Raw genomic sequence first — 13,692 nt, forward strand, 5'->3', positions numbered from 1 at the left:
ATATACACATATATATACACACACACACGAAAGAAAAACAAAAAACAGCGAAACAAGCCCAAAAATGCAAAAATGTTACCAGAGTGTACTATAAATATTGTTCAGCCAGGAACAACCAGGATAGAAAGATACAGAGTACCATGGTTAATAAACATTGATAAGATGGGAGATAGAGATAAAGTAACATTGTTTATAAACAATAAATGATCATTTTAGTGTAATTTTAAACAGGACAAATTGTAGAATAAAATCTGTACACCTCTATCCACAGCAACAATGTTTTTTGTAATGCTCACACTGATCAAAGTAACAACAACAAAAAAGTGGGCCTTTTTTAGTTTTACTTTTCGGTCTGTTGACTGCTTGCCTTACAAGGTAAAATATTTTTTGCAAAATGATATCCCAAAAGAAAGCCAGAGAAAGTGTGGATTAAAATGACTATTTATGCATGAGATAAGGTGAGATATTTTATCAAGCTCTTTATGCAACATTTAGCACACATTTCCTGATTTTGTGATAGTTACTGCAAACTTGATATTTTAATTTAATAAGTTGGTGCTTTAATTATCATATGCAACATCTTATAGAAAATGGTTAGGTGACACAAATATCATATGAGATACCCAGTAGTGATCCTTCTCTACGGCTTTATTAAAAAAAAATTTTTTTTTTTATTTATCGTTACCTCTGTCCAGGAAAATCTCATGTTTTTTTTTTTTTCCTCTTTTAATGTAGCTGGAGGCCGAAGATGAGAAGAAACGGTTTGAAGAGGGAAAAGGACGTTATCTGCAAACCAAAGCCAAGAGACAAACGCAGAGCCAGTCCCTGACCCAACAATAATGATTGACGATGGAGTCTGCGAACACAGAGATAAGGCCTTCAACCCAACGCTGGGCCAAACCCCTCACTAAAAATAGGGTTACGTTGATGTATTATATATCATGTTAATTTATTCCGTTGTTTGTGCACCGATACGGAATGTATCTATCAATGGGAACGCATTGTGTGTGAAATTAGACAACACTCAGTAGGTAGCGGTAATCAGTATTAGGATAATAAGACTGGCGTGACCCGTCTTGGGCCGCTGTCATAGGGGGTGTATCCACCACGCCGTCCTCATTTCAAAGCTTCACTGAAAAAAAAAAATCTGGTAAAGGGGAGAAGCAAATGTATAAAGAAAATGTTTGTTGAACCAATTTTGGTGACACAAGATCAAGGAAATGATAGAAAAATAGAAACCGCGTCTATTCTGTGTTTCTGCTCCCCCGCGGTCTGCCATGCTGGGTACACAGGACATTATTTTTCCTATGTGCTTCCCCATCAGCAGTCTCCTCTCTGGCCCCAAACGTGTGGGGGGGGGGGGGTGTCATACCCAGAATGCTGCCCAGTATGCAACCCCAAAATGTATTTCTGCATTTGCACCCTGTAATCCTAATGGCCACATGAGATGTGTCTATATATATATATATTTTTTAATTAGCTATTACAATTTTCCACTTTAGCACTTTCTTTTCCAGGGTGAGAACACTCACCCACTGCCTTAAAGTGGTTGTAAAGGCTGAAGGTTTTTTACATGTATTCTATGCATGAAAGTAAAAAACCTTCTGTGTGCTGCTCTCCCCACAGCCCCCCTAATAGCTCCAAGGGGTGGTTAGGGGGGCAGTAAAAGCAGGCAGCTTAGCCACAGTTTAAATGCCTGCAAAATTCTACCATTACAGCTGAACTGGGCTGTACACATGCCATGGCTACCCTGCTTTGCTTCACAGCCATTGCATTTTCAATTGGCCTGCAGAGTCTGACAGGTGGCGATGCCTGTCAAACGCACCTATTGCGGTCAATGGGAGTGCGCGGCAACTGCGAGCCAAATGCTTGGCTCATGGTTGCAGTGCAGTATTTTAATACAAAATGCCCCTTGAGAATAAAAAAACAGACATTTAGGAAGCAGTAGCATCGCCTCCTAAATGCTTGCCAACCCCTGCTATACCACCTGCTGAAAAGCAATCCACCATAGATCAGCGATAAGCACTGCAGCCCATGTGAAAGAGCCCCTGGATGCTCCATGAAATAGACAAATGCATTTTGGTCTCTCCCTCAGTAAATAATAGTCTGGTTCCATGATATGGACGAATGCACCTTGGTCTCTCCGTCAGTAGATAAGTTTCATGATTTGGATGAATGCACCTTGGTCTCCCTCAGTAAATAATAATCCGGTTCCATGATATGGACGAATGCATCTTGATCTCTCTCTCAGTAATTAATATTCCGGTTCCATGATGAGGATGAATGCACCTTGGTCTCTCTCCTTCAGTAATTAATATTCCGGTTCCATGATGAGGATGAATGCACCTTGGTCTCTCTCCTTCAGTAATTAATATTCCGGTTCCATGATGAGGATGAATGCACCTTGGTCTCTCTCCTTCAGTAATTAATATTCCGGTTCCATGATGAGGATGAATGCACCTTGGTCTCTCCCTCAGTAAATAATCCGGTTCCATGATGAGGATGAATGCACCTTGGTCTCTCTCCTTCAGTAATTCATATTCCGGTTCCATGATATGGACGAATGCACCTTGGTCTCTCTCCTTCAGTAATTCATATTCCGGTTCCATGATATGGACGCATGCACCTTGGTCTCTCCCTCAGTATACAAGTTATAAAAATGCTGCCTGTAGCATTGCATAACAATGTCTAAGAAAAATGTTCTTTAGATGAGCCCAAATGCCTGATAGCCAAGTCAATGCAGGCCTTGCAGACTACACTATCTAGTGCAGTATCTAGAAGGGCGAGTGACTCTTGTTGGTTTTAATTGTTTAGTAGGGTGCGATAAACCCTTCGTTCATATTCACAGCACATAGAAATCAGTATTTGCATGTAAGATGCTTGTCAGTGAGAGATGTATTTCAAGTCAATAAGTGATTTAGATCTGCCTGGGCCTTAGGTAGTTCGCTTTCTATCAATATACAGCAATATGGAGATGTTCCCTTTGCTTAAAGTGAAAATGCTAGTCAAGAGAAAATGTAAAAAAAAAAAAAAATAATCATGATTGTTTTGTATGTATTTTAAAGTTGGCCATATATACCCCAGTCTCTGTATAATGGCCACCTGAACAAACAACCCGATTTCTATCCGATGGGGTAGACCTTCATAGTACCGTCCCTAGTTGTTGGGAAATGTAATGGAGATTGTACAATTGGGTTGTAACCTGTGTGGCCAGCTAGAGATTTTACATGTTTCATCTCTTGAAGTGAAACAATACCTTTTTCACTTCTCAATGCACGTACTGCATTGCAATAGTCATTTACAGGCATAGCTGATTACCTAGGCAAGCTGGCCGACCCCAAAATCAAATAAACCGGGAAGCAGTGCCATGTCAAGCTGACAAAGATTTCCCATAGACGCCAATAGTAAAAACTGGGAGTAGTGCCATGTCAAGCTGACAAAGATTTTCCATAGACGCCAATGTGTCACGTACTCGCGAGTGTACGTAAAGTGAGAGTACGTAAAGCGGGGTATGCCTGTATATAAAACCTGTACTGTGTATCTATCTGGGTTTTCTGCCATTCTTCTGCAGATGACTCAGTAGAAGTCAGTTCTGGTTTTGGCTGGGGCCTTCTCCTCTGGTCCTGGGGACCTTCCCTCTGAGCCTGGGGCACTTCACACTGTTCTCGGGTGGCTCTTTACTCCTGTAGCGGGGCCCTTTATTACGGTCCCACAACGGGACCCTTTCACGTGTTCTGTAGCAGGCCCTTTTCCTGTCTCCCCTCGTGGGGCCCTTTATTTTGGTCCCTTAGCGGTAGCCTTTCACGTGTTCTGCAATAGTTCCCCCTTCCTGCCATCTTGGGACTTCCCCCAAGCTGGTGGAATGCCAGGGCTTGGTCACAAATGGGGCCTTTGCAACCCCTGTGGTTCCGCCACTACTTTAATTACCCACATGTATTACATGAGTTCTGTGGCTGGCTAAAGAAGAATTTATGGCTGTTTTTTCTTTTCTTTTACACTATTGAGTTCCCGATGGGACAATGTATGGTGTAGAACTTAGTCCCATCGACCTGTGTGCCCTGTGACACTAGATGTGATGTCAGAAGGGACGCCCACTCTTGGCGCGTTGGCCACCCAACACCACATCCAGCAAGGAGACGGCTGCATTGCTTTTGTACTGCCTGTCCCCAGGTCTCAGCCTGAGGCAAGCAGAGGGATGGGGGGGACATGTCAAAAACAAAAAATAATTTGTTGATTTTCTTTCTTATCATTTTCAAATTTACAAATTGCGATCATAACGAATGGCCCGAAAAATTTAATAAAAGACAAAAAACAAACGAAAAAAAAACTAACACATTTTTCGGCAATGTCTAGTGGGGCACTGACCCTAAATGATCAATAAAGGACAGCTTTATTTTTAGGGGGCCAGTTCACACTAGGGGGGGTTGGGACTGCAGGCAAGGTAAGGTAAATTAAGCCTGGTTTCCTACCGCGTTGGGTCACTTCGCCTTGTTGTGATGGGCACTAAAAAAATAAAAGTATTGCACTTATTTTCAGTGCAGTAAGGTGTGCCGCAATCCACTAATATCGCACTGTGCTGCAGCCAGGAGCACTTAATAAAATGTCATTTGTCACATTGGTACTTTTCCTTCCCATACACACCAACCAAAAGCAAAACATTCCCTTATTATTTATACCCTTGCCACCCACATAATTCATATGTGCAACACCAAAGGGCAAAGGGGGGGCCCTTACCCATCCACATGCTGCACATATGCTGCAATGGGTGGCCAAAGTTGTGGTGAGCGCGGGCTTACTGTTCAGTCCCAGAACAACCCACGTAAAAGGGATCCGAGGCTGGGCAGGAAGGGGTGAATGTCATTACCTAGTAGACCTGTGCACTGCCCAAAAATTTGTTTGTTTTTGTTTCATTCCTTCTTTTTTTTCCCTTTTCGTTTTTCGGGTCATTCGTTATGATGGAAATTCTAAATTTTCTCAAATTCAGCAATTCGAAACTTCGAATTCGAAAATTCAGAAATCTGAAAAATTAAAAAAAACGAAAATCTGAAATAACTAGCTAATAACTATTAAATTATAGCAATTGGAATTTCCTTTCAAATTTGGCTGTTAGTGAACATAACGAATACGAATTTATCCAAAGTTACAAATTATCCGTAATAACGAATGTCACATCTAAACAAATGGAACGTAACAAATTAATAATAAAGTTCTTCTTCTTATTATTAATTCATTACGTTCCATTCGTTTAGATGCGGCATTTGTTATTTCGGATAATTCGGAACTTCGGATAAATTTGTATTCAATACCGTTCACTTAACAGCCAAATTTGAAAGGATATTCCAATACCTATAATTTAATAGTTATTATTAGTTTGTTATTTCAGATTTTTGGGTTTTCTAATGTTTGCATTTTTGTTCTTTTCAATTTTCGGATTCTCGTTCTTTTCAATTTTCGATCCTTTTCGGATTTTCGACTTTCAATAATTGGGTTTTTGTTAATTCTAATATTTCTGAATGAATTTGTCGAATTTAATCGAAAAATGAATTTGGCACAAAACTAATTGCACATGTCTATTACTTTCTTCTCTTAATTCCCCTTCCTGACATTACACAGCCCATAGAGAGGGAAGTCCCAGCCGTGTCCACCTACTGTTCATGTGCACTACTGGGCCATTCCATTCCTATGGCCGGAGTTATGTCCTCCTGGATGGATGAGGACCACCAGTAGTACTGAGCAGCCATAGGAATGAATGAACCAGGAAGCTTACATGCTGAGTAGAAGGTGCACTGGGTTGGATTGCACAGAAAAGGACTCGGTATTGGGGTTGAAGGTATTGTGATAGTTGGCCGTCATTCAAAGGGATGAGGGACATTTAGGACTGGTTTACATGCGTGCGCTGGGTTAATGCATGGGTGGTAAAGCCCCAAGTCCGGCAGCAACAAAAATCACCACAGGTGGAAGGAAAGAATATCGCTCGATTCCCCCCCCCCATCAACACAGTCAGGGGTTGATGGGAGCAATCCCTCCCGCAGTGCTATTGTTTCCTGCCCTTCATTTCTTTGTAATTAGGCAATCTTACAAAATCTGCAGGGGATCAAATAATTATCTTGCCCACTGTATTAAAAAAAAAACACCATCAGCAGGGGGATATTTTAATGAAGATAATTTAATAATAATAATAATTTAAGATAACTTAATACTAATCTAATTATTTTCCCCACTGTATAAAAAAAAACACCATCAGCAGGGGGATTATTTTTTTTTTTTGATGGAACGTTTTGGATGTACATGTCCTATTCTTAGGGTGCCAGTTTTTTTGGGCGGTGAACCCCAAGACGTAGTATTTTCATTGGCTATCCTAAGCTGCTATGTAATAGAGGCTTTAATGTGTTTGTGATCAGAGTTGAACTTATTTTCCTACTGAATGTACAAAGTTATGAGACCAAATATGTAGGAAGAGGAAGGTAGAGCGTTGGTTTTGTTATGTTTAGTGAGACATTTACCCTGCGGAGCTGTTTGTTGTGAAAGACATGATGACTATTTTCAATGCTTGCCTATTTATAATAAAAGAGAAGTCTATGGGAAACGTGTTGTGTGTTTTTTGTTTTGTTGTTTAATCACCATGTGATCATTAGAGATGAACTTTACCTCAACAGCTACAGTGTCTTTATAGAACACACCCAAGGCCACTGATAAGGGGGTAGCACCTGCTCCCCCCCCCCCCCCCCCCCGTGGCCTGCCCTGTGTTTTACAAATGCTTCAGTTTATAAATGAACAGGGAGCCTCTGTATAGAGCGCTTCCTGTTCATTCACTCTGCATCAGGGAGGGGATTGAGGAATCTGTGTCTTCAATCGCTTTCTCTGTTGAAAACTGAGAAGTTCAGTGTCTGTTAGACCCCTGATATTTCACCAACCCCCACAGGGCTGTTCAGAAAGGTAAAAATAAATTGTAAAAAAAATAAAAACATAACCACTTGCCTACTGGGCACTTTTACCCCCTTCCTGCTCAGGCCAATTTTCAGCTTTCAGCGCTGTCACACTTTGAATGACAATTGTGCGGTCATGCAACACTGTACACAAAAAATTTTTTTTTCACAAATAGAGCTTTTTTTGGTGGTATTTAATCACCACTTGGGGTTTTTATTTTTTTGCTACATAAAGGAATGAAGACCGAAAATTGTGAAGCCAAGCCAAAACTTTTCAGTGTTTGTTATAACATTTTGCAAACAGGTAATTTTTCTTCTCCATTGATATGCGCTGATGAGACTGCAGTGATGGACACTGATGAGGCTGCACTGATAAGTTGCACTGATGAGGCTGCACTGATCGGTGGCACTGTTAGGACTGCACTGATAATCAGGGTATTGATTATCAGTGTCTTGATCATCAGTGTAGATGTCCTTTTTACAGAAGCCGGTTATCGGCTCTCCTCTCCTCTCCTCATGCTGTCAGCACGAGGAAAGAAGTGCTGATAACCGGCTTCTGTTCAGCTCCATGATCAGCTGTGTTTGAATGATCACATGGTAAAGAGCCGCTGATTGGCTCTTTACCTCAATATGTGATCAGCGATGTCCTCCGCACTGAGCGCACTGCCCGCGCCCTGCAGCGGAGCTATAACAGCATCCCAGAACTAGATGACCATTCTTTAACCGTCATTCGGCTATAGCCTGGCCAGCAAGTGGTTAGGGGCTCATCCTTACCGGTATTCTGGTTGTATGAAGGAGTGGTTTGTTCATGCGCTTGGGGCCCCCCCTGTTATACTTGTCAGCTAGGCTGTACGGGGCCCCATGATCTCTAACAGCAGCCCTAAATACACCCATTAGGCATTCTAGACTTTCTATAATAAAAAAAAATCATCATCACACTGCTGCAGTTCTTGCTGTCTTCCCTTCCCCCGATGCTCCCAGTGCCTGAAAACATTTGACATGGACAGCAGTGTGCAAGATAAAGGAACCTGACTGCTAACAATGCAGGACTTCTAGGTCTGGCATCACTGGGTCTAAAGAGGCCATAGACGCTGCGATTTCCTGTGATTGCAGGACAGAAAATCGTTTGATTCCCCCATAAATCCCATGGAGCTATGGTCTTCTCCCGGTGGGGGGTCCCTGCCTGGAGAACACGGCAATGGCAAAAATCGCATGAAAATCCAACAATGCTTATTGTACCGATAAACTGAATTGGGTAGGATCAGCCTGCCCATAGATGGTTCAAATCTCGGCCAATCCCTGCTGATCCGGCCGAGATTCGATGTCTATGGCTGACTTAAAATAAGGCGTTTCATGGAAATGGAAAAGTTTTTTTTTCCAAAATGTCATTAGCATGAAGTAGATGAGGGGGGGGGGGGGGGCAGGGAAGGCAACATATAAGCCGATTAAACTTCAGCTTTAATGCGATTAGTATTTAAACATGGAGGAGTTGTTGCTTTTTAATAAATACATAAGTTGACTAAAAGGGAATTCTTAATATGTTCCTGGAGTCCGGCCAATGAAGGAAAAGTTGGCATCTCATGAAATGCGCCAATTATACTTTGTATATAATATTGTACAGAGACGGATAATTTGAAGCCGGACGTCTCCAAACTTTCTTAAAGGGCCACTTCAGACATCAGAGGGGTCAGATTGTGGCCAGAGGGAGTAGAAAATTTCCTGGCATCAGTGCGAGTAAACCATTGCAAACCCATCTCTGGTTTTGGAGGAATAGTGCCCCATTGTTGGTATCAGAGGGAAGACTAGTGCCCCATCTTTGATGTCGGAGGAATAGTGCCCCATCATTGGTATCAGTGGAAGGAATAGTGCCCCATCATTGGTGTCAGTTGGAGGAATAGTGCCCCATCGTTGATGTTAGTGGAACAATTAGTACCCCATAGTTGGAGTCCACAGGAGTAATAGTGCCTGGATATAGGCAAGCAAAGGGCTGCTGCTGCGCCCCCCCCCCCCCCCCAACCACACACACACTGATCTAAAGCCTCTGTCCAGCCCTCACTTCCCGTCCTGCTGACAATACTTTACGGAACAGGACAGATGGGTATCATCTTACACAAATTGGACCTGCCAGCCCATAAGTACCTCCAATCCTCCTCCAAGTCTTACACACCCCCTCAGATCCTTATATCCACCCCCCACCCCCCCACTCAGAGATGTGCCACCTTTTAAGAGCCAAACCGCTCACAATGTCTCCTGGCCAGGCTTTGCTGCCATGCAACCTCTATTCAGTCCTATTGATAGACCGTCACAGGAGCAAGAGAAGTGCATTACAGAAAAACTGTAATAAAAGCACAGTGAAGCCCCCGTCTAAGAGCGACCACCACAAGGGACCCGTTATCACCTTTTGTTGGCTACAAGAAATCTAAGCCCTGCCTCTAGAGTTAAGCTCTTAACCATCCAACGCCGGCCATAGTGTTCTAATTGGCAACGAAGGGGCTTTCAGTGGATGGATGGGATAGAAGATGAACAGAGTTTATTTCTGGGGTCAGGTATGGAGGACCATTCAATATTCTCAACAGCCATCACCACATTCTGCACATCCTCACATTCTTCCAGCTGACCGATTCTTGGTTCTCCAATGTTGCCATCCATGTTCACCAATTGTGTCAAATAAACCTGCTGTTATTTCAGCCATACCAGCGCAGTACCCTAGGAAACCTTAAGCCAGCGGTGTCAAACTCCATTCAATCACAGGTCACATCAGCATTGTGGTTGCCCTCAAAGAGCTGGTTGTATCTGTAAGACTAGATGTACAGAGCACAACCCCCCCCCCCCCCCAATCCCCTTGCATCAAAAGTCAAGAGCCTCCCCACCATCAAAAGTCAAGAGCCCCCCACCCTCCTTTACATCACAGTACACCCCCCCCCTTACCGAGAAGAAGCTGCAGGCAGAGCTGAAAAGCAAAAAATGCAGGATCTGGAGAAGGGCTGGAGCTGAATGCTGAGACCAGGGGGGAGGCGGAGATAAGGGAGTGCTACGGCTGCACAGAGAGGTGAGGATCTGTAGGAGGAGTTCTGTCCTTCTCTTTGCTGCCAACTGCTGAGATAGATGGGGGGGGAACCAGAGACAAGCCTTGTTGCCGCTGCAAGGAGTGCAGGATCTGGAGAAGGAGTTCTCTGCTCCCCTCTGCAGTTGACTGCTGAGACAAGGTGAGGTCAGAAACAAGAGGGGTGCCACAGCTGCAGGAGAGGTACAAGTTTCCTCAAAAAACAGGACTTTGGAGGACCATGAACACTCAAGAAAAAATATTTAGTAAAAAATACAAATTTTATTACGAATAATTATTTGTAAGAAAGTTTGTATTTTTTACTGAATATTTTTTCTTGAGTGTTCATGGTCCTCCAAAGTCCAGTTTTTTGAAGAAACTTTCTTTTTTACGTGTTGTGCAAGGGATGCGGACCTGAACCTCTATTTTCCCGTCCAATTAGTCTCAACCACCTTTCTGTCCAGGAGAGGTACAAGGGCCACAATAAAATGGCCTGGATTCGGCCCGTGGGCCTTGTGCTTGTGATGGGTTGCCATAAACACTCATGGGGGCTGGAAGTACTTCCCTAGTGTGGGGAATGGAGGGACCCAGTGCCTTCTGATTCAAAAAGTCCTGCCAAGGTCCAACCAGAATTAAAGTGGAAGTAAACCCACCTATCGTTTTCAGCCAAGGAAGCTGCCATCTTGGCCTCTGTTTAATCTACAACTGCCATGATGATGCACATGTGATCAGGTATGACATCGGCCATTGGGTGATTTTACCGTTTGGTTGAGAGCACAACCAATAGGAGTGTTACATTTCCGGCACGTGTCGGAAATGTAACGGTTTTTTGAAACTTAAACGAATGAAGTTTACATCCACTTCAAATTAACAGCGAGCTCTGTTTGTTGATTTCATTGTGGGCCTCTCTATTCATTTGGCCCCCCCCCCCTCGTTTTATGGACTTGACCAGACAAAGTCAAGTCATAAAGTTCTGCTACGATCATTTATAGTGCCTATCCCCAGATCCAAGCACTTACTCAAGGCTGACACATCTCACCTCCCTTGGCATTCGCCTCGCCGGCGTTTGCCCGAGGCAAGTGTCGGGACCTGGAGAGTGGCGCTATAAAGCAAAGCAGCCGTCTCCTTGTTAGCTGTGGTGTTGGGTAGCCGTGCATCAAGGAGCAGTGGTGACCTGTCAAGGCACCTCGGGAGGTGGGAGTACTACAAGTACAGTATGTTGCCCCATTGGGAAATCAATCATGTAAAAAAAAAAATAAAATGTATAACTTTTCCTGAACTTTCAGTCTTTGGAATAGCTGCACTTTTTGGTCTTCACAAGGCCCAGCCACCAATCAGACGTTTACTTCAAACGCTCTTCTCTTGTGTAAGACCTGAGACCTCGTTTGCTCTTTACCCCAGTTTATCCAGGCACAGACTCGTGTCACTTCTCCGCATTCTCATTTGCTTGTTTCAGCCTTAATAACTAGTCATGCTTACAGTAATCTGCATCTGTATGGCACCGAGAGGACAGCTCGTGTGTGTGTCACAGGCATAGAGATAAGTAAGAAATACACGGCAATGCTTTCTATAACATCAACACTTAACAGCACCGGGAGAGCGGCAATCACATTCTCTTGTTTGAATGAAATATGCAGAACGACCTGAGATTTGTGAACGGAAAAATGAAATCGCTCCCTATCGATCAAAGCACGGCGTGCAAAAGGCAGGAGGTGGGCGTGTCCAAGACTGACCCAGTTCTGGTCTACAGCAGTGTTTCTCAACTCCAGTCCTCAAGGCGCCCCAACAGGTCATGTTTTCAGGCCTTCCATTATTTTGCACAGGTGATTTGATCAGTCTTACTGCCTTAGTAATTACCTACCACAGCTGTTTCATCTGAGGGAAATCCTGAAAACATGACCTGTTGGGGCGCCTTGAGGACTGCAGTTGAGAAACATTGATCTACAGTGTCTACTGTACTCTTCTATACACACCCCTGGGCTCTATAATGTACTGCAGGGGTAGGCAACCTATCAGAAGTTGAGATCCACCTTGACAACATGGAGGAAAGCAAAGATCCCTGGGGGGGAGGGGGGGTTGAGGTACTAGTTGGCACCATTTAAGAAAACAAAACGATCAAGCTCCCACTGAAAAGACGGCACAGTGTTCTCTTCCCCCTTCATAGCACCCCCCAAAGGTAGTGTCCTCTGACCCCCTCCCCCCACAGTAGTATCCTGTACCCCCCCATGCTGCATCCTATGCCCCCTCTACATCACACCACCCACCCCTCACTACAGTGTCCTCTGCTCCCCATAACAGTGTCCTGTACCCCCCAAAACAGTGTTCTCTGCCTCCTTCACATCAACACCCCCCCACTGTAGTGCCCTACACCCCACCATAGCAGTGGCCTCTGCCCCCCCCCCCCCCCCAAAGTGTCCTCAGTCCATTTCTCATCAATTACTCCCCCACACACTATAGTGTCCCCCATCCCGCCCTAACCCCCATCGCTCGAAACTGTGTCACAGTACTGTCCTTCCCCCCCACCCCACACACACACACACACACACACACTATAGTGTCCCCTGTCCCCCCATCCCTCAAAGCTGTGTCACAGTACTGTCCCCACCCCCATAGCAGTGTCTTCTGTCCCCTTTTACATCACCCTCCCACTGTAGCATCCTCAGCCGCCCATAGTAGTGTCCTCTGCCATCGCCCCAATTCAATGTTCTCTGCCCTCTTCACATCACCCCCCCCCCCCACTGTGGTGTCCTCTGCCCCCCATAGTAGTGTCCCCTGCCATCGCCCCAATTCAATGTTCTCTGCCCTCTTCACATCACCCCCCCCCCCATGGTAGTGTCCTCTGACCCCCTTTCCCCCACAGCAGTGTCCTGTACCCCCCAATGCTGTGTCCTATGCCCCCTTCACCCCCCCCCCCCCTCACTGTAGTGTCCGCTGCCCCCCATAGTAGTGCCCTGTAACCCCCACTCCCCAAAGCAGTGTCCTCTACCTCCCTCCCCCCCCCCCACTGTAGTGTTCTCTATCCCCTCCCCCCAGTAGTGTCCTGTACCCCCCCAAAAAAAAAACAGTGTCTCCTGCACAACACCCCCCTCCCATTGTAGTATCCTAAATCCCCCTCATAGCAGTGTCCTCTTCCCCCTGAAAGCAATGTCCTCTGCCTCCCCATCCCTCAAAGCAGTGTCCTCTGTCCATCTCTGCCCCCCCCCCCAGACACACACTATAGTGTCCTCTCTGTCCCCTTCACTTACCCCCCCCCCCCCCCCTTTCTTACATACACACAGTTTATAATAACATACTGGTGACTGGTTGCTAGGATCACCTAGAACTGCTGTAACAAGGGGGAGTGGAGGACTCTGATGTGGGAAAGTGGAGAGGGACAGTGGTGGTGGGACTGAGGACCCTGATGTGGGAAAGTGGGGAGGGACAGTGGTGGTGGGACTGAGGACTCTGATGTGGGAAAGTGGGGAGGGACAGTGGTGGTGGGAAAGTGGGGAGGGACAGTGGTTGTAGGACTGAGGACTCTGATGTGGGAAAGTGGGGAGGGACAGTGGTGGTAGGACTGAGGACCCTGATGTGGGAAAGTGGGGAGGGACAGTGGTGGTGGGAAAGTGGGGAGGGACAGTGGTTGTAGGACTGAGGACTCTGATGTGGGAAAGTGGGGAGGGACAGTGGTGGTAGGACTGAGGACCCTGATGTGGGAAAGTGGGGAGGGACTGTGGTGGTGGG

General features: G+C 45.2%; 1 protein-coding gene across 4 annotated transcripts in view; it reads left to right on the forward strand.

The window, feature by feature from the left end:
• Positions 1-6,586, forward strand: part of ACOT7 (acyl-CoA thioesterase 7) — a 242,841-nt gene extending 236,255 nt beyond the window's left edge. For all 4 annotated transcript variants that reach the window (XM_073603660.1, XM_073603659.1, XM_073603658.1 and 1 more), the window contains one exon: positions 736-6,586. In XM_073603660.1, coding sequence (XP_073459761.1) covers positions 736-840 — 105 coding nt within the window. In that variant the 3' untranslated portion in view covers positions 841-6,586. The remainder of the gene's footprint in view (positions 1-735) is intronic.
• The last annotated feature ends 7,106 nt before the right edge of the window (positions 6,587-13,692 follow it).

Source organism: Aquarana catesbeiana, linkage group LG10 (assembly GCF_042186555.1).
Source record: "Aquarana catesbeiana isolate 2022-GZ linkage group LG10, ASM4218655v1, whole genome shotgun sequence".
NCBI lineage: Eukaryota > Metazoa > Chordata > Amphibia > Anura > Ranidae > Aquarana > Aquarana catesbeiana.